This window comes from Pezoporus wallicus, unplaced genomic scaffold, assembly GCF_028554395.1.
Source record: "Pezoporus wallicus isolate ANWC-B61680 ecotype Strahan unplaced genomic scaffold, APGP_CSIRO_Pwel_v1 contig_1438, whole genome shotgun sequence".
Classification (NCBI taxonomy): domain Eukaryota; kingdom Metazoa; phylum Chordata; class Aves; order Psittaciformes; family Psittacidae; genus Pezoporus; species Pezoporus wallicus.
The window spans coordinates 870,124-895,899 of NW_026638681.1; the positions used below are offsets into that span (position 1 = coordinate 870,124).

Consider the following 25,776-nt stretch of genomic DNA (forward strand, 5'->3'; position numbering starts at 1 on the left):
TCTTCTCTCCCTCACCAAAATCAGAGAGAAATTCTCAAGGCCAAAATCACACTCAGCTCTAAGGATGGGATAATTAAACACTGCAGATCATTATCAGTCACAAGAAGCAAACCTGCAATACAGAGGGTATGTGTTTGCCACGTGGTGAAACCAGCTGTAGAAGGTTTTTCTAGGAGTTCTGAAACAATTCCAGCTCTTTCTCTTTTTTCTTTTTCCCAGGGTAGTAACGTTTTCCTGTCACAAGCAAGTTAGTTGTTAAAATATGCATAAAGACATGTCACTCCAAGCTGTGCATTTGCGTTTCATGTTCACTCTCCCCTCCAAAGAGTTTTGTTATGACTAAAGAACAAAAAGGAAGCAGCTAGAAATCTGTAATGGTTCCATTTATTAATACGTATATCACAAATACTCACAATATCAATGCATTCTCGTTGGCATGCTAGACAGAGGCATTATTAAAAAAGTCTTATTTTTTTAAAAAGGTTTTAAACTTTTGCTTTCCCCCAAAAATATTTCATATGCCTGTTGGGTTTTTTTTTTGTGTTTTTTTTTGTTTTTGCATGTGTGTGGTTTTATTTCGATTGGATTCAATGATGTATTTGGTGGCTGCAACCTCAATGCAAAAAGAAAGAAAAAGAAAGAACAGGAAAAAAATCTGAAGGCCGCAGTACAGCACAGTTCAATTAGTTCATAACTACCTAATAAAAATAAAGGGAGCAAAATTCCTGCCTTCACAGTAAGCAACAACACAGCTTAATAACAGTATTACACAGGATCAGGTTCAGAGGCAAAATGCACTAGACAAAGCCTACCGGGATACGCACTAGGCATACAACACTGAGTAAGAATCAAAGATGTAGAAGAACATCAGGAATAACGGTTCCCTTCAAGCACAACATTTTAACATCATTTTCAAGTATCTTTATGTTATGTTACTGATTCCTTTGTTTTTGGGGGAGGGGGGGCAGGCGCAGGGAAGAGGGAAAGGATGAAAACCTTAGTAAAGCAATAAACAAAACAAGAAATTAAGATAAAACCAAAAGAATATATATTTCATATATTGGTTTATATGAACGTGTGCAACACTTATTAACCATGGTGAAAGGCTTATTACGCCCTCCAGTCACTACATGCACAGCCCGATCACTGCTGTTAATGAATTACCTTTGTTAACTTACGATGCAACTACTGTGTGACCAAGAACAGACATACGGTGCCGTCCTACGCCGAGCCGCAGGGATGGTGTCTGGGTCTGGAGGCCGAGGGGACCCGGCTGCTCTCGGTGGCACCGCGGTACTTCACAGAATGGTTACACTACGCATGGGACAGAGTTCAGGAGGTGGGGTGCGAGTGTGCGCGCGCACGTGCTTGCTCGTGGGGTGTGGGTGTGCGTGCGTGCGAGAGACAGTGTGTGCTATAACATTCATTTCAGTCTTTCTCCAATGCTGCAGCTCCTGGTCTTCAGACAGGCTCTGGACTTCTCACTTCTGAAAGACTAGAGAGCAGGGTGGGGAGTAAAGATAAAGAAGGAGGTTGCTTTGGATGCTAACAGTGTTCATGGTAGGTATTGCGCCCTCTCTTTTCAAGAGGGAAACTAAAATGATAAGACATTCAACACTACATTTCCTCCTCTTTTTTTTTTCCACCACCAGACAGACTATTGGGGTGAAAATCCCAAACCAAAGAAACCCATGGGAGGACTTAATTCTCAATGGACATGCTGAGCATCTAAAACCTGCCTCCTATCTTCAACCGAAGCAGCACAACCTGGCTAGTACACCAGGGTGTATAAACCATATGTACTGCATGGAAAGTGGGCAAAGCTCACCTTGTTACACCATCTCGTACTGGTTAGCAGTAATAAACCGGGACAGACAGCATGCCAGCAGCATCCCAATCAACTGTGCCAGACAAGAACAGAAGTAGAAGAGAATATAAGTTAAATTAAATGAATGCAGAGCAAAGAGAGGCCCTGGCAAGCAAAGATTTCTGGAGCTATTACTGGAGCTATTACTGGACCCTTTCTGGCTGATCCTCCAACACATTTATGCCCTGTTTCAAGGACTGCTCTAATAAGAAAAACAGTATTAAAATCTCCCGTCTTTTGTCAGATGTGCCGTTTGACTTTGATCAGAGGATATTTGTTTGATAGGCAGCATGCCTTTTTGCTACTTTTCCATCCCGTTGTCACTGCCTGTGGATGGATAAGCTGTCAGGGTATCAGCATGCTACTGGCTGCATTTCTCTTGCAGGCTTCACCTGGGTCGCCTGCCACCACCAAGAGCTGGCAGCCCCTTTAGCTTTATTAACAGTGTGCTGGGAAAAAGCTTCCTACTGCCCCAGAGTGGTTATGCTTTCTTTACAAATGATGCAGCACCAGAGAAATGAGTGCTATCAATCTGAAAATAAATCAAAAAAAGGTCTTTCATTATTCCCTTGGCTGTCACTCAGATTATTGAAAACAGATCCCTGGCTTCCAGTCGTCAATAAGCACTCAGTCATTTCAACATTTTGCCTATCGCAGTTTGTTAGCTTTTCCTGCATATGCCAACAGCTTTAATGTACTATAAATAATTCATCCTTGCTTTTCTCATTTGGATTGGTCAATTAATTAACTCATGAACATATCCAGGTTGTTACAGCTCTTCCCTGGCAATTGGGGTGCGGTGAGAGGGCTATTTCTGTAAACCAATCAGCCTTCCACAGCCAGGGCTCCAAGTAAGGGTTATCAGAGCGGCTCCAGCTGCCTTGCCCATGCCCAGAAGGCACCACCTCTGCCGGTCCCGTTCTGCTGTTGGCAAAGTGCATTGCAAGGGAGCAGAGCTTGAGAAGGGGGATCACAATTGTTTGGCAGCAATGGAGCTCCTGCAGACCCTGCAGAACATGCATAGATAGTGCCCGACTGGGTGCTCCTCCAAACTGACTCCTTCTAGTTCATGCTTGGAATTGTGTGTCCTTTCCCCAGGAACAGCAGTGCTCCCTGTTAACATGATCATCATCAAAGTATACATCTTCTCTACCAGCCAATTGCTTGATTTGGGTTGGCATCACCCCAGAGCAAGACCAAGCAAGGGTACCAGATAAACTGTTTTCTGTCTCTAAGATGTCACATTCCTGCTCAGGCCACACTTCATTTGCCAGAAATTCGCTCCCTCTCCTGTTTCAGCATCCACCAGAACTGTTCTGGGCATCTCAAAAGGGCACAGAGTCACCTTTAAAAGCAGGCTGAATGCCCTGATTTAGAAGCTACCTAGTCTTATACTAGATTTCAGGTCACATATTGGATCTCAATATGGATTCCACTTCCTAACCCTGGTGCAAGGGGCGACAAAGGTGTAATCCTGTGATAGGGCCAAGTCTCAGGAGTTGCAGCAGACACAGTGGGTGATGTCTGCACCAGAACTGCTTCCACTGTCAGGCAGAGCTACTCACATTAATGCTGACAGTAATGAGGGCAGCTGGATGTTGCACTGTAAAGAGGGACTACAACCACATGAGAACGTATCTTTGAATGATGGGAACCCTGCATGCCCCACAACCTGTTTTGAGCATGTGGAGAGCACCTTGCTTTGTGTCCTTCTAGAAGAGGTAAAAATTTGGCCTTAACATTATACTGAGACTCCCGTACTCAGAGTCTTTACCGCAACCACAATCTGTAAACCAATTCAGACTCTGTCTCTTGCATCCCTTAAGCCAATGCCTGCGCTACAGTTTTATCTAGGCAAAACTCTTTATCATCTGTGCTGCTTTCATAATTGTATTCTCTGTTGGGCACAAGGCAGCGATCATTTTGCTGCTCTGAAGAGCACCTGCTAAACTGAAATTATTCCAGCTGGAAGTCAGCATTAGCATCTGAGTCCAAAACCAACCAAATTGTATTTTATTATTACTATTTCAAACCCGAGGAACAGCACAGACAATGTCAGCAACGCAGCAGGTTTTTAAAGCTCTGACTCTGCCTGGGAGGTGTGTGCCAGGCCTGTAAGATGTGCAGTGCCAGTACATCAACTTTCCCTATTTCTGGGAACCAGCACATTCCCCATGCTAGTCAACACCTAACAAATCACATGAAGGAAAGGCCCTTGAGCATGCTTTACTGTAGAAGAGCAACATGATCTAATTTGTCTTTTATTTAGATTAAATCTATTCTCAGTAGGAACAGCAAAATCTTGCCTACAGCTGGAGCGCTGCCTGGCATGACTGCCAGCTACCTTTAACCTGAAATCAATCTGTAAACGCCACCCCTAATTGTGTCCAGCAAAACAGATTAAGCAGTAAATTATAACTGGCCACCTCCTATTCTTCACAGCCCAGGAGAGCCGCACTTGTCTCCCCTGTATCTCCTCTCTTCGCCCTTTTACACATTTGCAAAAACCCCAAGCAGCTGGGTGTCTACTCAGAGTGCCAGAGCCCTGTGCTTAGGCAGGGGAGTGACATCCTCAGCTGGCAGCAGGGTGCACGCTGCCATCAGACAGCGCAAGCTGCCAACACCACTTCAGAACATGCCTCAGTTTGCACTTGGAGCCACAGAAGCACAGCACCTTCCCCCGTGTGCTGCCTGCAGCCCGTCATGCTGGTCTCGCCTTGTGCAAAGGGCTCCCATTGCACAGGTCACTCTATGCCCATACTGCTTACCCACCTTCCTGCATGGAGCTCACAAGCAGCCAATGACCTAGAGTAAGCATCCAGACACATGCCAAAGTACTAACAGTTTCAGCTGCACTCTTCCTACAGTCTCCCTCCCAGCTGCAAACAATGTTTGGGCAAATAAATTGATGCTTTGCCTAGCACACGTACAAGACACTGATTAAAGGCTTTCAGGTAGTATTGGTCCTGACTGAGGCATTTGCCCCAGCAGCATATGAACTATAAAATCCTACTCATCCCATTTTTCTTCTGGATAGTTTCACACGAGGCACTTTAAAAGATGTTTTATAGCCTTCTGGCTGTCTAGAAATTGAACTGAAGTAACAGCTCAGAGTCCTATAGCAGTACTCAACTCATAACCACAGTGGAGAAGAGTATCAAGGCAGCCATGACCATTCAACAAAAACTAGAACAGCTTATTAAACAAAACCCCCAAATTCCCCCTGATCTATGCACCAACAGCTCCAGACTGGTAGTTTCACCGCTTCCGGATCCTGAAGTCCTGACTCCAATGCTCTGGGTGGCTGGTGGTATGATGAACACCCACATGAAACAGGCTGACAGGGCAAATCATGGGCTTCTCACATCTAACATATAGGCTATAAGGCATCAGGTTTCCAGATACCCCCAAGGCAAGGCAGTGAGCTCATCCAAGCCCAAAGTTTTAACTTTGGGCTCCTTCAAGTTGTGCATACACTGACTGAGAAGATGTGGTGCCCATTTTCATATGGCTTGGGGCCAGTTCTTCTGAAAAATCCTGGAGGCCACTGTAACTGCTGAGAAAATTAAACTCAGAGAGATGTAACTAAAACACTGTACAGCCAAGCACAGGCTGATGCCATGGGGCAGCAGGGGCAAAAGGGCAACGACAGCCCTCCCATTACTTGACTTGCCTATGACCAGCAACAACACTGGCAAATCGCCTGTTTCCAGCACATCACAGTGTAAACCTACTGTGTGCTAACTGAATTCATGAGGTTTAAGAAGTCAAATAATTTTTCCTAGCACCTCATCTTTTCAAACCACTGGATAAACATAAGTCATTCCACAGACACATTACTATTTTCAGTGTTGCCTCAGGACCCAAATTTTTAATATTGTGTGAATGAAACAAATAAAAGTTGCGGGATAGTTTTTGAATATAATATTTGCAGATGTACGATGTACTCTCTGCAGAGAGAAGGCAGATTGCCTCTCAGGTAGAAGCGATTTAGGCATCATAGATGTTGCCACGTGTTTTGCTGAACAGTTTTGCAAACACTTTTGCATTGGCCCATTGGTGTGTTTCCCTCCCTCCTCTTTTTGCCTGTTTCAAAGGCGAGTCTTTGCCACCACATGCAAATAACTAAAGTAAACGAGCATCTCATTGAAGGGTGTTTACCCTCCCCTTCTTGACCAGAAGGTTCTAACCAGACCTGTGGTTTCTCCAGCTCCTGTCTAAGAAAAGACAGTTTGAATATCAGGGAGAGGCAAACACCTTCTTAGCCTTCTCTTGTACCTCCCATGACAAACTCCTTTTGGACCAGGCAGGGAATAATCTAATTTGGGCAGATCTCACCTCAGTGTTCTGTGCTAAAAGGGGAAAAAATATAAAACTACCGGTCATCAAAACCAAGTGCTCCCTCTAGGCTCCAGGTCCAGGATGGGGGGGGGGCTGAAGGTACACTCTTATTTGAACTCTAGACTCCTTTAAGACAAAATAAGAATGCTTAGAAGGTAGAAGCCTATCCATACAATGGATAAGCTATTTGTCTTCTTAGCTGTTTATGCTCCATTTAAGCCAATGTTTTATTGGGTTAACCTCTATTTGACCCAGTGGAGGGACAAGTTGTTTTCCTTGAGCTAGTCATTAGCTCAACCGTAACTGATATTCCCAAGGAGAAACTTCATTTAAGTTGAAAAAAAGAAAATCAATGAACAGATGACCTCAGGACTAATGAGCATGCTGAGTTCAGTCCCTTTCCATAATGCTTCCTTCCTTGAAGTCCAGGGAAAGAAAAAAAGAGAGGGGACAAAACAGGGGGAAGGGAAGCATTTATGCACCTACCTGTGAGAACGCAATCCCAAAAGCCACTCCAGCTATGATTCCCATATTCGTCTCCATAAAACTGGTCACCAAGTCATAACAGCCCTAGAAAACAAACATAATCATTCCTTGTATCGACCTTCCCTGCCACGAACTCATACATTACAAATATCTCATTTTAAATGGACTTGGACTAGACAGTATTTCTGCTGTAATTTCCAACAGTGTCACCTTTTTATTTAATAGCAATTCTCAGTGAATGATGGAAAGTGGTGGCAACACCGGTCCTTTTTAGAAACAAATGTTATTTCAGTACTTTTAAAAGCTAATTGTGAGATTACACTCATTTTTATAGGTCTTAGTAAAGAAAGTCAGTTCACACTGTTTTAAGAAAACATTAAAATAGCTTTGACCTGAAACCAAACCATAGGGTAATGTTATAATACAGCAAGGGTGTCAAAAATGAATAAATGATGCAGATTTCTTAATACTCCAGATATTTAATACAAGCATGCTTCAGGCATCCAGTGAGGCATTCTTCTTGCCTTCACCTGTCAAAGGACACCAGGCAAGGTGTTGAGCAGTGTATGACTTTAAACCATGTAACAAAGTTACCAAGGGGTTTGTAGGAAGTTTCTTCATTCATTTGCCCTTGGACAATAAATTCCTTGTCCTGCTTCCCAAACCCAATTTTCTCTCTTTAGCTCAGACACCGACTCCATCAGCTGACTTGATTCCTCGTCCCTCAATTCACAGCCCACTCTGGGGCCAGCAGATTCATACACGTTTCTGCCCTTCTCTTGGATAGGCTTTTTGAGCTGTTCCCGTCAGTATGACAATTTGCGGCCCCTCAAAAACACATTTGAAATTAGATTTCCTCGGTTGTGGTGCCTAAATGAACCTAAACAAGGGATGCAATACTTGAAGAAAAAGAAGAAAGATGACATCTGTTTTTTCTTTCATTATTAACCCATCTGCCCACTCAGTCCAAAGCCATCTCTTAGCCCCTTTTGTCATGCTTCCTCAAATGACCATCACCACTCCCATCTTAAGGGCCGTCCTAAGGCATTTTATACAATGCTGTAACTTTATCCACTTTATCAGAAGCTGGAATGAACAGACATAAGAGGGAGTTCCTTTTTCCAGTCTAGACTCCTGTTCTGTAAGAGAAGTGCCGCCATGTTTTCTTCCATCCATATACCCTTTACTTTTGCAAACACTGCAGGAACTCTTTACATGACCTCAAAGCATTAAATTCTTGTGAGAAATAACAGTGAGAAGGACAATGTCCTTTGTTAGAGACAGGCCATTTGTGAACTAAATTGTATCATTTCTTTAACCTCTTTTATAATATAAGAAGACATTTTATTTAATCCTGAGAGTAATGAAGTGGTAAACCTAATAGTAGCTGAGGACCAGCACAGATGTAATTCATTTCTGAAATGTTTAAAGTATACATATTTATCCTTTATTGCATCTTACAAGAGTGTACAGTATGTCAGATTCAAGCCTGCTTATTTAACACATCAAGCAACTCTACTTGTGTGTGTTATGAAATGAGATTAGGTTTCTCAAGGAGCACTTTCAGTCTGTCTGACACAGCTTAATGTTTCCCCAGCAATTCTGAGATCTGTTCTGTTCAACAGCCTTCAAGAGATGCAGCGTGTAATGGTAATTGGAGGGAGACAGAATATCTCGTTAAAAAAACATGCGAGAGTTTTGATCACTCTCCTCATTTGAAGACTGTTTTCCAACTCACAATAGTCTCTTTCCTGAATTACACTGCATAAATATGGCTTAATTGCTCAATTCTTTCTGTGCACAGAGTGAGAGCCCAAGAAGCACCCAAGAGCTGCATATACAGTACAGAAGTATGTGAAATACCATGTGCACACATCAGGGTGCTGATCCAGAGGACAGAAGTAACAATTTTGCAAGTATCCAATAATTCTTGACTCCACGCATCTGTTCCTTTATTAAGATTTTAGAGAGAAGTAATTCTTGAGGTTTGTTGGTAATGGGCTCTGAAGATTAAAAGCACTATATGAACGTTAATTAGCTAATCCTAATGACAGCCCTTCAAGTTAGGAATTAGTCTCATCTGAGATGAAGAAACAGACTAAATGATTTACTCAAGGTCACTAAGCAAGTCTGTGGCAGAATTGGCAAAGAAAAACCAAGAATGTTGTCTTTTAGTCCAGGCATTAGATCATCAGTATAATCCTCTTTGGATAATTCATCATTGGTCTTCATAAAGAGCTAGTAATTTGATTAGCTCATAGAGAATTTGCCTTACTGACAGTTTTGCAAGATTCACCAAAAGAGATGTATATTCCAAATATACCCATTCACAGGAATGGTAACAAGTGTCTTCCACAACACAGGCAATACATCTTTTCCTTATTCTCAGAGAGCAAAGTTCCTGTTTCCAAGATGAGCAGTGGGCTTGTGTCAGAGGCAATGATATTTGCTTCCTACTTGAAGTCAAAGCAAAGGGTCACACAACATTTCATCCTGCTTCCTTTTTATTCTCATGCCCCTTTCAGAAACATCCCGCCTTGTTTAAATGTTTGGGACAACTCTGAGATCTCACAAGTGCTGAACAGAAGTCTTTACAACCTTTGATTACAAATGGCTGTCTCTTTCAGAAAATGGGACACTGTATCACAGGGCATCCAAACTTCCCCTAAGTAGTAATTAATCAAGTAATTAAGTCAACTGCTTTCTGAGGAATCATCAGTCCTTTTCCGTCACGTGACTCGTGCATTTGACAGGGAAGCAAGGAGCAAGCATGGTTGAAAGTGATCTATCAGCCATGGACTAGCATAAGCTCATTCAACCCTCAGCTGTTTCTCACAATTCAGCAGACATCATTTGCTCAGAGGAACTCACAAGTGGACAGGGATTTCTGTGTGTGTAGAGGGGGGACAAATGGCACCTGCTCAGTTATGTAGCCAGGAAAGGTTCAGAGTGCATGGACATCCCAAACTGAAAAGCTGGGACCTGCTGGTAAAGTACCAGTCCCACTAGAAAGTGTTCCTACTGGGAAGGTGGGCAGAAGCAGGGGATGAGGATGGGTGGCCCAGGAGGCACTCTGCCTGCTGTGAATGCCAGTTGTACTGTACATCCCCTAGATCCACACTGTTCTGCCTCTCACCTTCTTCCCACTTCTAAAACCAGAAAGTTACTACAAGTTCACATGGCGCAACTGAATGGAGTGGCTCATCCTCCATGCTCATGCAATCCAGCAAGATTATTTTGTTGGTGGTGACTGTGAGTTTGTTAACAGATGGACACCACTAATGTTCCACATGCCTGGAACAAGTGGCTCTGATTAAACTATTGCAGAAAAGAAAAACTTAGTGGAAAACAGTCCTCTGGCATCTTATTTAAATACATGCTAGAAAATGTTGTCCACTTGACTTGTTTTCAAAGGAAGATGTTTCAGGCTGTGCTCAGCTACCACTCCAACCTCCTGACTCACAGATGACTGAGGTGAAAAAGACAGAAACAGAAGGCAGAAAGGCATTTCCACACTTTGCCTGTTACCTATTAGGACTTTTATTTATTTTTTTAAATTCAAGCCTGAAAACAAAAACAGAAAACAAAATAATCCTAAAGTCTTAGTAAGCTGTGCTGCAACTTAGCACAGTGATTTGGCCACAGTATCATTCCTTTACCAAGAAACTCTTGCCTCTTGCAAATCTCAAGTGAGAAAGAAATAATTGATGATGCACTAACACTTAAAGCAATAACTTGAGTTGTATTTCTGCAGTGCAGTGTCTACTATACATGCTGCATTTTTTTCTCTTTATTCTTCCTTTCTTTGTGTTTTCTGTATTTTAATTCTCCAATTATTCTTTTTCTTCCTGTTTTCTCAAACCTGCTTTCCCAACCCTATTCTGTCCTTTTCTCAAATGCTCCTTCTGGTGACCGCATGAGGGAAGTCACTTTGGCTGTGCTATGCTTGCAGCAGCACATGTTCAAAGATTTTAAGTCACTGTAAATGTACCACCCAACCACCACGCCTGTTGTCAGTCATCCATGTTTCTTCTCTAGCACTGAAATTACTGTTTGAACACAAACAAGAGTAAACCCTGTCCTTCCCTTCACCCAGCTACATCTTTGTCCTCAGCAAAACCCCACAGCATTCAGCAGGAGTGAGAGAGGAGCAGAGAAGTGCTGACCAACCTAACCCTCAAGGGCAGTTGAGCACACAAAGCACTCCTGGTCCTGTGCCTGGCCAGTGCTGCGTCTGTGTGCAGTGTTGTGGTAAGGAAACAAATCCCTTCTCATCAGAAATGTTGCTCACCTGGTCATTTGAGTAAGGCCAGCTTAAAGAATTTGAAAGCTCCTTACCATAATTCCAGCCCAAAACACAAGTTATCAATCAGCTATTTGAAAACAAATGCAACTGTAAGCAGCCCTATGCTCCACTCGTGTACTGGATAGTTTCATAACAACTGCTTCTAGCACAATGTTACTGGTACCTTCTGGTTTACTTTAGTGGCAGCCACGGTCATGTTGCGCAGATCCTGAGTGTTACAGTCACTGGAGTTCATGCAACAGCTTGTAGGGATGCCGTACTTGAAGAAGTAAGGGCTGGTGCTCCAGTTGGTGTAGCTCTGAATGCCACAGCAGCTCAGCTAAGAGGAATAAGATGCAGATTCAAACAAACAAGCAAACCAGGATTAAAACTAGGATAGAATTGTCACTGTCCACTTAATAAGCTTATAATCAAAATAAAGATGTGTTGCCTCCAGTTTTGGAAAGAAGATACAAGCCCCTGCCTCATTTATTACAAAAGCATCACAAATGTCATTTACAGAAGATTGGATCAGAAAACCTCCCAGGAAAAAAGGTATTTTATGAGCAGAGCTGTTCTTTGAAGGTCTGTTGGGTTTTGGTTTTGTTTCCTTTGCTTGTTTATTTAATTAAAGATGATCCTGGAAATTCAAGACAGAGCCTCACAATGCAGTCAAGAAAGGTGGCCTTAAAAACTTCAAAGCATTACGCAGAACTACATGTAACACATGCAGGGACAAACTAATACAAATTGCTAAGGTGAAGCAAGCCTCTCTAACTCACCAAAATAATTTCTAGGAAAACTCACAGAGCCATGAATAGAAGGAGACCATATGTTCACAGAGTGATTTCATAATCATCTGAAAACAACTAAGTTGGGAAGGATATTCTGCTCTAGATACTAAGCTAGAAGACAGTCACTCAAAGATATGCACTATGCATTGAATTTTCTGCATGAAAAGGGCTTATAAATGCAGTTCCTGTAAAAATAAATGAAATGAACATTTTGCTATGACAGAAACACTGAATAATTATTTAAAACTGTGTAGTTTAAGCAACTCCAAGAAATCAGAAGTTCAAAATACATGTTAAGATTAGGCAAACAAGCAATTTGACAGCAGAATATACTCCGTTTAGAGCAGTGCAGTAATCTGCTAAGAGAAGACAGGTTAGGGGCAGTTTCAAATATGCAGAGGGGTCCAACATTATAGATGTAATTTCTAAAGAATATCTAGAAGTCATCAATACAATTACACTGCAATTTCAGCCATTCAGTAAGTTATAATCACATGAAAAGCAAATTGGCTCATAGAATGTATTGTGAGCTTCTTGCTATAGTATGGTTTCCAGTAGGAATTTAAATAGGAATTTGCTCTGTGTTGTAGTTGATGGGCTTGGTTCCTTGTGGTTGGCATCTCCAACCTCAGCAGCACATTTTTCCACCCCCTTTTCCTCTGGAGAAAATACACTCTCTTTCTCCCCTTAGCTTACTAGGTCTCCTTTGCTAGCTTCTTACTGTACTTGCGAACTGCTGCAGTTTATCAATGATACAGGATGCTAAATTATAGAATCCTTGTCTCATCCAGCACAAATCTACATTTCTTAATCCTTTTGACAGATTCCATTAAGAACAAGGTGTGTTCTTAAGGGATAAAACTGGCCTCTAAACATAATTCAAGATCAGGGATCAACAACAAGCAAGTGGGACAGGCCCTGCCTTCATTAGATAGCTTGTTCATCGAAACTTAGGCAAACATACCAGCTGAACTACTCTTTCTTTAGATCAGTTTTACCAGCCTCTAATTTTGCTTGCAGTATACAGCTTGCAGATTGAGCTACCCACACTTCATGTTCTGTGATCAAATCTGAATGTATGCTTTGCTCTATTAATTTTTAATATCCAGCTTTAGACTTACACTTTCCTGTACGTTATCCACTGCATGGCTCCGCTCATCATTCTTGTTGTAATTCTGGATTGCTTCGGTATATGTCCTAAGGAAAGTATCCTTGATCTATGAGGATGAGGAAAAAAAAGTCCACTTGAGCAATGAAAAGCTGAAACCTGAAGTAGTTTTCACAAGAAGCAAATGCATTTCCAAACCTAAAAAGGCACCCAAACTAACCCTTCCCACTTGTTTTTAAGTGTGTTTTCAGAGCTGGCAGAGCTCCCTCTTAGCTCTTAGGAGTCATTCATGCTATTTTTCAAGTGGGGTCTATCAGACATAGTTTTTACAGGTTAAGTTTCTTATAGATAAAGTAATTTTATGTTTGTTTTTTGTTTGTTTGTTTTTGTTTTTTAATGTAGCTGCTTGCTGGGGTACTTTTATTTTAAACTAAAGAAAAAAAATACAGAAAATTACTTAACCTACAAGAAAGATATCATTTGATTTTTTTTCCCCCAAAACTTTGTTCCAGCACTAAGTCTGAAGGAGACTGTGTGCTGCTCTCTGCTCACGGATGCCTAGTAGGAGCCGAAGCCTTTGCAAATGCCTTGGTTACAAAAGCCAATGGCACCAAAAGAAGACACAAATCCCCTAAGTAGATGGGTGCCCTTGTCCCCAGCATCAGACATTTGGGTAAGGAATGAAAGGTCTCTCAGCTGGAGAAGGTCAGGCACATCACTGGTAAAGGCAGTGGGTGATAAGGAGCTGGGTATCCGATGATTTGGGCAACCCACATGTCTATGAGCTTTACAAGAGACTGCCTTTTCCAAAGCCTGACACTGAGGTTGCTACAGGTTACGCCAGATGAAATTTCAATCCTTAGCAGATGGACCGGTATTTCAGGACCAAATTAAAATCTATCCACCACTCGCAAGGGTGGACATCAAAAAGCCTATAGCAATAGAAATCTCATGAGAAGAGGCCAGAAAACCAGATAATACAAAGACAAGAGACAAAGAGGGTCTCTTGAGGTTGTTCTGGTTCAGCACTAATGGCATGTAGGCCCATGGACTTAAAGCCAGCGATAGACCTGATTACAGTGGATAAAGCACAAGTGGTACTACAAATCTAGACCATCATGCTTTTTTAAAGCTTCTTCCTGTCCCCGTTTCCTACCTCACTCTATTTCTAATCTCTCCTTATTCTCAGGATAGAAACAAAATCCCATCCCACTCTCTCCCCACCCTCAACAAAAGAAGAAGATTTACAAAACATTGAGTCTGATCTGATGCAGAAGTGCTCTCTGCCTTATATAAACAAGTACTTGCCTGGCTGAAGAAGCTGTATAAGAAAGTATTTAATCTATTTTGCAGCCCTCAGCATATGTAAAGGAGTAAAGAAGATCTTACATGATGGACACACAGAAAACGATAGTTCCAGAGTAAATTATCAGGCAGCTGAGGCCAAGAGCTTTGGCTAAATCCCTTCATTTGGAATCGCATCAGTTTTTAAGAGCTGTACATGTTATTGTTGCACAACAGCTGCATCCCTAGAGATGAGTATGGAGCTGCCGAGCTCAGCGACCTACACATTCTCCACGCTTCAGAGAACTTCTCAGCAGCTCCTGCCCAGGGAGACACTGCCATGTGTCAACTCAGCACATTTCCACCTACCTCATGGCGAAACACAAACCCTGAAATGCCAGCCACTAGCTCAGCCAGGAACACCAGGGACAAGAACATGGCATACTGAAAAGGAAGGAGGCAGGAGAAGTCAGAACACAACAGGCTTTTGTCTCAGCACAGTTGTACTGCTCAGTTATCACATAAAATTTACATTTCTGCTCTAGACACCCATGAAAAATGTTAACAAACCAAAGGTCTTTTAGAGACCATACATAGGTTATTGCCTGAATATGTGTTCATACAACTCACAAATGACATGTAGTGTTTAATTGCTGGCTTTTCTGACATTTCTGCTCCCACATTTACTAGTGCTCTCAGGTAAATTAAAACACACTCACATGCCAGATATGGATCCAAGTCACTCAGGTTTTGGTGGTGCAGTAAGGAATACGAGCTGACCCTTCATGTTTGCATGGCACTCCGCTAAAGTAAATAGGCTTCTCCAGGCGTTTCGCTTCATGTTTATCTGTCTCACTGCTAGACTGGGATTTGCTGCCCAATTCCTGAAGTTTCTCCAATAAATGAACTGCACCACTGACTTCTCCAGAAATATTCTCACAATAATACTAGACAGATGCCTCAAATACTTTGCTGAGCCAAGGCCCATGTTTGGCTTCAGGAGCAGCATTTGGATTCAGAGCTAAATAAACCTTGAAAACAAGTACTTTCAGTATAGACACTCACAAACTATTAAAAATACACCTAAGATGAAATAAAGAAGGTAAAGAAAACAATGCAAGGTAGAATGGCAAAATGTGAAGTTAATCTTCTGGAAGGAAAATTACCTTTTTTCCTCCATGTGCTAAATGCCAGTCTAAAAGGAAACATTTTGAATGAAATTCAGTCCCAGCAGGATTTAGTGGGAAAAGGGATATTTTTTAATGGAAGGTCACTGGGGAAAGGAGAACAACAGTGAAGGCAGAAGTAGAAAAATAATTTCCTCAAATTAAGGCAGCTGTCAAGTTGCTGCCTGCATTCTGTTCAGGAGAGAAAGAAAGATTTTAAATATATAAGTATTTCTTATGCGTACAATGAAAATAAAACCATGTGCTTGAAACAGCACATGCCACTGTTAGTGTCCTACCTTGAAAAAAGTTACGTCACTTAGAGAGCAACTACCAGAGCCTGATTTCCTATGGATTTATATAATCATTCACCTTTATCCCTTTCCCATCTGGACTGCAGTAGCTCTGACAAGCCTCTACAAGTGCCCTGACAGCAAGAGAAAGCAGTGATGTACCTGCGACAGTGTTAGGTACATGCTGACTGGCCACCAACATGTATCTGCAGCTGTACCTCTCCCGTGCTGTGCCATCAGTTGAAAAAATGAACTCTATTTAAGATGTCCTTTTCTAAAAATCCAGTTCAAATTGGAGAAGAATGGTTCCATCTTCTTAGAAAATCAGCCCCAGAATACTGTAACAGGAGCTGCATTGTACTGTCCAGCCCTTTTCCACTATCTCAGTGTTTCACAAGTACTATTTCCACTCTTCAAATCATTACACGTGTAGGCTTTTGCTCCTGAATATTCTCAGAAACACAGTTTACCATAGAGGCTTGTTTAACCTCTAGTTATTTTCCCTTTTAATGTAGGCTGGAAAACTCAGAAGAGAGAAACTTAGAGAGAAGTTAAACTGGTCCGAGAGACAGATGCTGTACCTGTGCTTAGTGTACCTAACATTCACGCTGCTTTTGAGATGAGGACAAACATATCATACAGAGCTTTGTTTTATGAGGCTGGCTTTTATTCTACTGAATATTAGGAAAAAAAGAAAGGCTGGTATGCTTTCAGAAGATACCAACTATTTTTCCGTAATTTTACACTAGAGTATTAAAATGAACCCTTTAAATATACTTTAAATGAACTTCATATTTATGATGCTTTGGCCATTTTTAAGATTATAAATATACCTATCTTGCTCACAGAAAACCAGGCTGATTGTAGAATTACTCACAGAGTAATTCATCAGCAGCATTTTGCCCTGCTCCCAGCAACGCATGGGCCTGCACACCCTGTGGTAGCGAAATTCGTTCATACTCAATCAATGACTGGTTTTGGCAAAGATTTTTTTCCCTTCTTTGTCCAAATGACACACATGTTGAACATTAAGATCAATAAAATCTAGCTTATGTGCCTAAAAACCCATGTTAACATCTGCTGAAGCTTGGCAGGGGGTGGGGGGGAATCCCACTACATCAACAAAACCTCTTCCCCTCTTGCCTAAGGCACTTTGGCATACTTACCAGTTTCAGCATCCATGGGCTGCCACGACAAGTGGCAAAGCAGCCGAAAAGCCCAAAGACAATGATGGTGGTACCCGTTCCAATGAGCACATAGGGGGCATTGGTGGAGTTCTCAGCAATGAGAGAGATGTATGTGCCAAGGGTGAGCTTGCCCCAAACGCCAACTGCGAGCAGGATAACACCTGTGATCTGCAAGGAAGAGGAGAAAGCTGTCAGGAGCTAACAGGGAAGGCATTCAAATTCAGTGCGCAGTGATCCTGAAGAGATTTATCAGTGCTGTTGTGTTGGCAGAAGGAAGCCTCAGGATTTTTACTAACTCCAGAGGGAGGGACAGAGAAAATTAATTTCCAGCAACTGAAGATGCATTAAGACTGCCACTGGAGGACACATCTAGGACTAATCACTGCAAAGCTGACGACTGCCAAAGGAGGATGCAGTGTACCATCTGCAGGAACAGGATCTCTGTTCCTACAGCACACTGAGAAAAGGGACCAACTCCATCACTCTTAACAAAAGCCAACAATAACTGCTGCCACCTCACACCTCCCAGGTTTTGCCACAAAAACTGCCTGAACCACAAAATCCTGCTGCTTGACATCCCATCCTTCTTCATGCTAAAGTTTCAGGAATACCAGCATCCCTTGCAGTGCATTGCTCTGGCAAGTGAGCTTTCCCAAAGCTATACAAGTGACCTCCCTGACTGTACAGGGTGGGAGGACACCAGTGGGCCCTCGGAGCACCATGATGCACAAGCAGAGGCTGCCATGCCACAAGGCAGATAGGACACACAAGCTTCCACAGCAGCAGGGACATGAGGGAAGCCATGGCGTACTGTACACTGGCACCGAGCAGTGGCCACAATAGGAGTGAGTGATGCCTGTACCATCTGCTGATCATCACCTGATGCTGACATGCCTGCTTCAAGACTGTACACGCATAACTCATTCCCATGGTGTGACCAAAGGTGAGACATGAAGGGCCAGCCCTGAGTGCCAGCTCTGCAAATGCTTCCTGAATTCCCCCAAACCTTCCTACTGCATTCAGCAGAGGTGCTGAGTAATCAGAAACACCTAAGAAAAATACCAGGAAGAGGGAGGGTACAAACTAGATGCTCTGAAGAAAGATACAGTGAGAGAGATGCAGGGAAAAGAAGAAACAATAAAAAAGAAAGAATAAAGAGAGAAACAGGAGGAGAGGAGGCGAGGTAGACAAAAACACTTCCCTTCCTTCTTCCCTTCCTTCTCACCCTTCCTTCTCCCATACCTCCCAGAGCTATGGGGAAGACATGTCCCCACCTGGCTCCCACTCCAAGCAAACCAGAGCGTAGCACTACCTGGGAAACCCAGCATATCCCTCTGTCTCCATCCCTAAGCCTTCCCTTCCTCCCCTGACCACCCATGGCAGGCATCGTCATTTCTGTCACACCCCTGGGACAGTATTTGTAGAGATTTCTGCTCTCCTGCCTGTGGTGGCAATAGGAATAAATCCAGCTCATGTCCATCTCACAATGCAACTGAGTGAAAAGTGCTGATTCCTTGCTCTTGAACATGAAAAATACCAGCAGCAGCTTACCTACCCACAGGCATGAAACACCTCCGCTGAGTCTGATCCCATCCCCACACAACACTATCTTCACCTCTGTCCTTCTTCTCCCTGACAAAAGCTTTTTCAGAGGGCGCACATTAACCAGCAAAGTCTGAAAGTGAGCTGTGGGGGACTCGGAAACCCACAGAACAACTTCTGGTTTCTCGCCTCCACTTCGACAAAGGGCTGGTTTCTGTGCCTGAGCTGCTGAAAGTTTTACCACTGTCCCCAGGGAGGCGTAAAAGCAGCCTTCGCTGCCAAAGGGAACAAGCAGCTTCACATCTGAAAGAGAACTCAAGCATGGCAATAAAAAGCATTTTTAGTCAGCTGTTTGAAACAATTACTAACCCTTTACTATGTGTTTTAAGAGTTTAGTTTCCTCCCATCTCAGGGGGCCCTATCCAATTTATGGTGCACACAGACTTTGAAAAAGAGGAACAAAGCCTCTTGGCAGTTTATTCCCCTTCTGCTTCTTAATAGAGCTCTGATTTAACATGGATTTATGGAAATCCCTCAGTTCAGTTGGGAGGTCTAAACCCCCAGCAAGCTTGGCACTGTGCAGAGGGGATGGAACGTTCCCACAAAGACACGCTGCAGATGCACCTCAGGTTGCAGCAGCGCCAGCTGGAATTCTGCTCGTGAAGAGGAGAAAACAGAAGACTCCTCTGCAAACCTTTCCATGACCTTTATTTAGCAGAGAGCATGCTGTGGTATGAATAATGCCCACCTCCACCCAAGGGCAAACCTCGATTCTTTATTTTTGAGACACGCTTTTTCTCCCTCTCTCTCTGTTCCCTCACACAATCAAGGGAACAATCTTGTTTGGTCCCTGGTTTGGTTTGGGGTTTAGGTTTGTTTTCTTTAAAAGCAGGAGGGATAAGGGCAGACAGCAGACCGAGATAGTGCTGGCCTAAAAACAAGGCAGCAGGAACACGTACTGCTCCTGCCACTCACCATCACTACACGCATCTTCTACTCTATCTCTTGCCCCAACAGGCTGTGGAAATGAGCTCTGTATGGATCTCTGATTAATCAAGCAATTCCTAAAACCATCACTCCAGCCTAATTCTGTGTCCAGCATGAGCTGTGGGTCAGGCCCAATAGGTGCAAGAGCTAGGTGATGTGGGTCCATCTGCATCTGAAAGGTCTAAGGAAATCCAGGGCACTTCCTGCAATCCACAGTCTCTCCCCAGTCATCCCTGCTGCCTTTCCACTATAATGTTTCCATTCAGACCATGAGGATTTCCTTATTTTCCATAAGGAAACCATCAAGATAAACACTGGCAGATAGATAGATGGAAATGATCAATACATCTCCTCCTGGACACATACAAAATAATCCTGGCAGTCAGAGGAGAGTGACCACAAGCCCTTTGACTTTTAAAGCCCCTCTGAGCCAAGATTCACCTTTCAGAGCAGCTTTATTTATCTGCAACAGTCAGCACCCATGGAGCAAGAGAGCAGTCCCATTCTATTGGCAGACTTCTACAGCAAAGTCTGCTCTTCTTGTGGCCCCTCCAGAAATGAAGACTTGTCTTGGAAATGGTATGACAACTACAGCCTGTGCTGAAAGGGAGGCACAGCCTCACTCAAGATCCTCAGCAGACCCAGGAGAAAAGAACTTGCAACCACAGAGCCTATGATGCCCCATATGAGACATCTGGAGTGGTACAGAAAAACAAGCATTAGCAAAGGAAAAAAAAAGACAAGGTTTGCTTCTGAAAAGTGACTGCAGAAGAGATCATGCCCAAATGTAAGGAACTGTGGGGGAACCAACAGTAGCTGCTCTTTGAAGGGCTGGGACCCTCTTCTCCCCACAGCTCCTGAGGGGCTGGTGCATCAGGACCGCCTCTCTGAGCCTCGGCTCCATTTTATGCAACACCAGCCGCAACAACCACAATGAGCTGAAGCCAACCCTGGCTTTTGCCCACTCCCTCAAGCACCTCTGACTTTGTGGGTTGCTGTGTTTTTAATGATTTCAGGCTCAGAGTCTGATACGCAGAAAGGCAGCTGACAGAAGGAAGGATGCACAGGGAAGGGCTGCCCTGACAGCTCAGCCTTCTCCAGTATTTACCAGCTGCCCTGTACCACACCATCCCTTTGTCCAGAGGCTAGTGAAGGGTCTGTCTCTGCTTCTTTCACTTGCTGTCATTGCTGGGACCCCTGACATGGGAGATCTTGCCCTCTTAAAGCAGGCAAGACCTCTGACCACCGCCTTGATCACAGCCTTGGATCCCACAGATGATGGGGGAGCCGAAGACAGAGCCACTTATACTGCACACAGTTAGAGCCAGGCAGGTGAAACACACTCTCAGTGCTCACAGATGTAAAACTCACAGAATGGAGGGAAAAACAGAAGCTGTGATTATCACGATGAGGTTATCCAGCTTTTTGTGCTGTCCTGTCCTCTAGTGTGGTTAAGGGAAAGCTAAAGAGTAAAAAAACCCAAACTATCAGGTTTTAAGGCCTGTCACAAACATATCCAATACTTTGATTCAGAAAAGGGCTCTGAAGTTTTCCTTGGACTTTATACAAACCTTGGTTTAAGTAGTAACAGCCCACACCTGTACAAAACAGTCAAAGCATGCATCCATTCTGAAACAGATAACACCATTAGAGAAAGATGCATGACAGCATCCAGGGCAGTCCTGGTTTATCCATGCTTAGGGCCAATTCCTACTGCCATACAAACCCCAGAAACTCAGATGGGGTTTGTGTCCATGAACAGGCTTGCAAGTGATTTATTGTGGCTGTTAGCTGTTTTCAATGCTTGCAGACTGTCCTGCCTCTCACACTGTTGTGATGAATGCTCCCTTTCTGCACATGTTTCTGGGCCAAAACACTTCATTTCACCTCTTTCAGCCTTGCATATGGCTGCTGATGGGACAGTCCCTGGCCTTGGGGTCCATCCATCAAGGAAACATCCTGGTCATGAAAGTCTCATGCCCTGCCTGAAACACTCCCCATCCCCACACCCCAGCCACCACCAAAGCAGTTCTTGCTTTGCTTTGGTGACTGCCAGCATTGCTGAAATGCTGCTCCAACACCAGGGCAACCCTTCCCAACATGGGGGACACAGGCTGAGACCCCCAGGCTACTCCTGTCCCCTGCCAGCACAGCATGCACCAGACTGGGGAGCACAGACATCTTCTGCTTGCCCCTGGGTGTGAAAAGTCAGTCAGTCTCAGCAGAGCAAAGGTTTGCAAGTTACTGGTGCCTGCTCCAGGCCCATGGGCTGAGACACGCCAAAGTGAGGGAAGATGAGCAAAGTAAGACACCCTTTGACACACTGTCACTGCACTGACCTTTCAAGACCATCACTCTTGAATCAGTTTCTTTTGGGGACAAGAAAAGTAAAAAAACCCAACCAACCCACCTGCAGTTTCCATTTCTTTTTTCTGTGCTCTTTCTCCAGCTTTCAACATTATTAGAAAGCTATTTCATCCTGGATTTCATCAAAGGTAGATCATGTCTTCCTTACAAACATTCTCTGAGCTGGAAGCCCCTCATATCATGTTTCCTCAATCAGGAAACCCAAGATACAGCATTCAATAAAACATTATTAGGTCTGCCCTTCATTCAGGTCAAACTTTTTAAAGGTTAAAAAACCAAAACAACATAGCAGATATCCAAGCAGGGCAAGGATTGTAAAGACTCCACAGTGCTAGCTGGTCTCACATTTCACTGCGTCTGAACTCGGGCTCAGCAAACACACCCCAGAAACCCTGGACCGATGAGATGGCAGGAAAAAAAGCAGGTATGCCATCTGGTGATTCTCTAAGAAAAACTCCATCAACATGTTCCCATGCAGTGCTTTAATCTGGATGAATTGGCACATTTGGACATCAAAAAATATATATCTAGGACCCCATCCCCCTCGCAACCAGCTCTACCCCTTGCCCTGGCCATGTGCATCGTGCCCAAACCTCAATGGCCTCCCAAGCACTGTTATGGTCCCCTGCTTCTTCCCAGCTAACATCTCTGTGTATCTCACATCTACTCTGTGTATCACTGTGCATCAAACTCTGATTTGGTGGATAATAAATTAATTTCCAAAAGTTAGACTGTTTTGTCCTTGATGGTAATTGCTGAGTGACTTCTTCCTGACATTACCTTGACCCACAAGCCTTTTGTTATATTTTCTCTCTCCTGTCCAGTTAAGGAAGGCAGTGATAGAGCAGCTTTTGGTGAGTACATGGTGCCTAGCCAGGGTCATCTCACCCCAATCACCCATTTACTCTCACAACTGAAGGAACTGGGGCTTGTCAGTAGGACAGCAAGGCTGTGCATGGCCCAACAAAGCATCTCTCCATGCCTTGTTCCTACCTCTCCTCAAGCATAGTATCACATTACCAATCACTGATTTTGGTCAAAGACAGGCTTTCTGCCTCTTTTGCCCTCCTTCAGCAGCAGTACAGATGTTTCCGATCTTACCTATCTCCAGTATTGCCCCCTATTCTGGAGCTGATCGGATGTGGTGAAGAAGTTAACATGCTGCAGGCAGGCAGAAATACGACTGAACTGAATGATAGGTCTAACTTCACTTGTCCAATAAACCATATGCTTTTAAGAGACACACAGACAAAGATATGGCCAACAGTGTTAATACAAGGGTATGTGCTGCAGCTTTATAGGAGGCAGGGAGAGTGATACTCTGATAATATTGGGCATTGCTGAAATCAGAACTAATGCTAAACACAGGCAGTTTTGAAATAAAGAGCAATGGAAAAATGTCTAAGAATTACTTCTTTTAATAGTGCCATGACAAAGATTAAATGATGAACAGCCCCTCCTTCTGGGTAACAGCAGCAAAATACATAAATAAGAGAAGAGGATTCAAAGAATAACTTTGAAAGTGCACTCTCTTTAATACTGTTTGAATTAGGCAGAAAATCACTATGTACTCCTTTAAACTGAATGCATACAACATCCTAATTGAGTCTGTTTTCTCCACACCCCACATCTCACAGGGCACTGACAGCATGGTAAAAAGGTTGCTGCTGCCCTAAACTGAGAGAGGAGACATGAAAGCTTCTATATTCAAGATTCAAGAGGCTCATATGCAGAGGAACTCATATATACACAGGGCTTCCATATGGAACACTTAGAAGTTTATCAGTTACAGAGGTGAAGATAAATGCGCAGCAGTAATTGCTAGTTTATATGTCTACATAATTCAAGTCCTCCTCTTCATTACAGATGTCCGCTGTTTTGATCCCTAAGCTATGACAAAATAAAACTTGGAACCCAGTCCTGATTGATACAGAGCACAGAGCAATCCCTACTGCTTCCAAATGCAGTGGGAAGAGCTCAGCATTTCCCTGGACTGGTTCTTTATTCACAGTACTGAGATGCAGGAGGGCAGATTCATTAATCAGGATCTCATTTTAGTAGTCACTTTTCTATTCCATTTCGTATTTGCAACCTTGCTAAATGAGTGTAAAATGTGTGCAACTTAAAAATTGATCCGAAGTGGCAGCAAAGAGTCAGATGCAAAGCAAATGCCCATGTTGCTGGTATTTTCAGCTTTTCAGTTTCAATACTTCCTTTTTCAAACGCCAGCCTCTCTGCATTTTGGTGAAGGCACACTGTTTCTGCACACCTCTACTGCAATCTTCTCTTCAAACAGCTAGAGAAAGAGTCTGTACATAAAATGGATGAAGCCAGGGCAGGGCAGACAAGAACTAATGCAATCTATCTTGGCTGAAGCTGACAGGTCTAGTGATAGGTTTAACAGGCTGTGAGGAAATGAGAGAGGACTAAGGCACACAGCTAAGTAGATCTACCACACATTTCCAAATGGAGGTAAACTTTCTCACTAAGAAAACGGTCGACCTTGACAGCATCCAGAATGACTCCTACGTTAAAAGCATGTCCAGAGCGGCTTAAAAATAACTGACCTACCTCTGAAAATTTTATAACTTTCCCAAAATAGGCAAGGGATCACATTCAAAATGTTCTTGCTTTACAGCCTGCCAAGCAAAGGGAGTGGCTGGCTTTGAATCTTCTCCTGCCTCAGCCACTGGGCTCTCATCAGGCAGGCAGGTGACTGAATCAAACATAAATCCTCCTTTGAGTTTCCATGCCAGTTCTTCACAGGCAGGAGAAAAGCAATAAGAAAAGATATAATGCAACAAGGAGATGCATGTAAGCCAGCAAGGTAGCTGAATTCTCTGTGCTCACATCTAGCGATCCTGACTACAACTTCAAAACCAGCTTGGGTTACCTTCTGCACAGGATCGACCTCTGCTGGAGCTAATGAGAAATGAAGATGCCATGAGCTGTACCTTCGGAAGACAGCAACTCTTTCGTGTCCTTATCTCCCTTTTGGAAAAAACTAAGGCCATTGACAGAAAGAAGTCGAACATAAAACTATCACCAAAGGTGCAGTCACCAACAGTGCTGCCAGCATTTCCATTAAAAATGAAGATGCTTGAAAAAGAAATTCTGATGTTTCTGGTAAAACTTCCCTATTTTTTAAATCCACTCTAGTCAGTGAAGACTCTACTCAAGAAAAAATTGCAAGCCAACTAATAGCCATTTCTGCACCATTTGCCAATGGAAACACAGTCTGTAAAGGTCACTGTGTTAGGAGAAGACACCTTCAATGGCCACTCTGATACATAACTGCTCTAGCACTTTGCAGTCCCTGGCTTCACCATTTCTTAATACATCCCCTAGTACCTGACATGACAATTGTCTCCCTGCTATGCTAATTCAGCCCCTCCCTTCCTCTTCCTCTCTTTTCTGGCCACAGCTTCCCATCTAAATAATTTCTTCCTAAGAAAATCCAGCTAGAAGAATTTAAAGAAAAAAAATCTGTATGATTAATTTGTTAGATTACATTCCTCTCTATGATCATTGCCTGTCTCACCTGGGTAGGCTGCAACCCTTTGGGCTCAGGGTTGCCTTTTCCTGTTGCATGTGCAGGATGTTCACTGGCCTTGCTGCATCCCTTCATCCCAGCAATCTATTTGAGTTATGATCCCTGCTGCTCAGCATCCATCTAGTACTAGCTGCTGTCACAAGATTGATTATCCACCCTAGCTTGCTGTTTCCATCTGAAACTGCAATTCCTATGTATTAAAACTACTGGCCTATGCTCTCCCTGCAGGAACTGTCATCAGGGATACCAGCACATGCAATGTGCTACGCAATGGGGATGCTGCCTCTGCTCTCATGTCACCGCCAGGTCAGAGCTGAGTATCTACTACACCAGTGTTAGGGGACAGCCATCAGATTTGCCCTGAAACACAGTGGAGGAGATTTTGATTAGACACACTGATGTCAAGCTTAACAACCTGCTCTTGCATAGCTACTTCTGAGTGGACTATTATCCTATTTTCTTTTCAGAACTATTTTGAAAGTTCATTGCTTTTCCTTTCTGGGACACTATTACAAG

General features: G+C 43.3%; 1 protein-coding gene across 1 annotated transcript in view; it reads right to left on the reverse strand.

Moving 5' to 3' along the window:
* Positions 1-368: 368 nt before the first annotated feature.
* TSPAN7 (tetraspanin 7) overlaps positions 369-25,776 on the reverse strand; it is a 92,255-nt gene continuing 66,847 nt past the window's right edge. The window contains exons 2-8 of the mRNA XM_057411819.1: positions 16,791-16,979; positions 14,535-14,609; positions 12,895-12,990; positions 11,164-11,319; positions 6,695-6,778; positions 1,829-1,901; positions 369-1,495 (exon numbers count right to left, since the gene is read on the reverse strand). Of these exons, the coding sequence (XP_057267802.1) occupies positions 1,833-1,901; positions 6,695-6,778; positions 11,164-11,319; positions 12,895-12,990; positions 14,535-14,609; positions 16,791-16,979 (669 nt within the window). The 3' untranslated portion in view covers positions 369-1,495; positions 1,829-1,832. The remainder of the gene's footprint in view (positions 1,496-1,828; positions 1,902-6,694; positions 6,779-11,163; positions 11,320-12,894; positions 12,991-14,534; positions 14,610-16,790; positions 16,980-25,776) is intronic.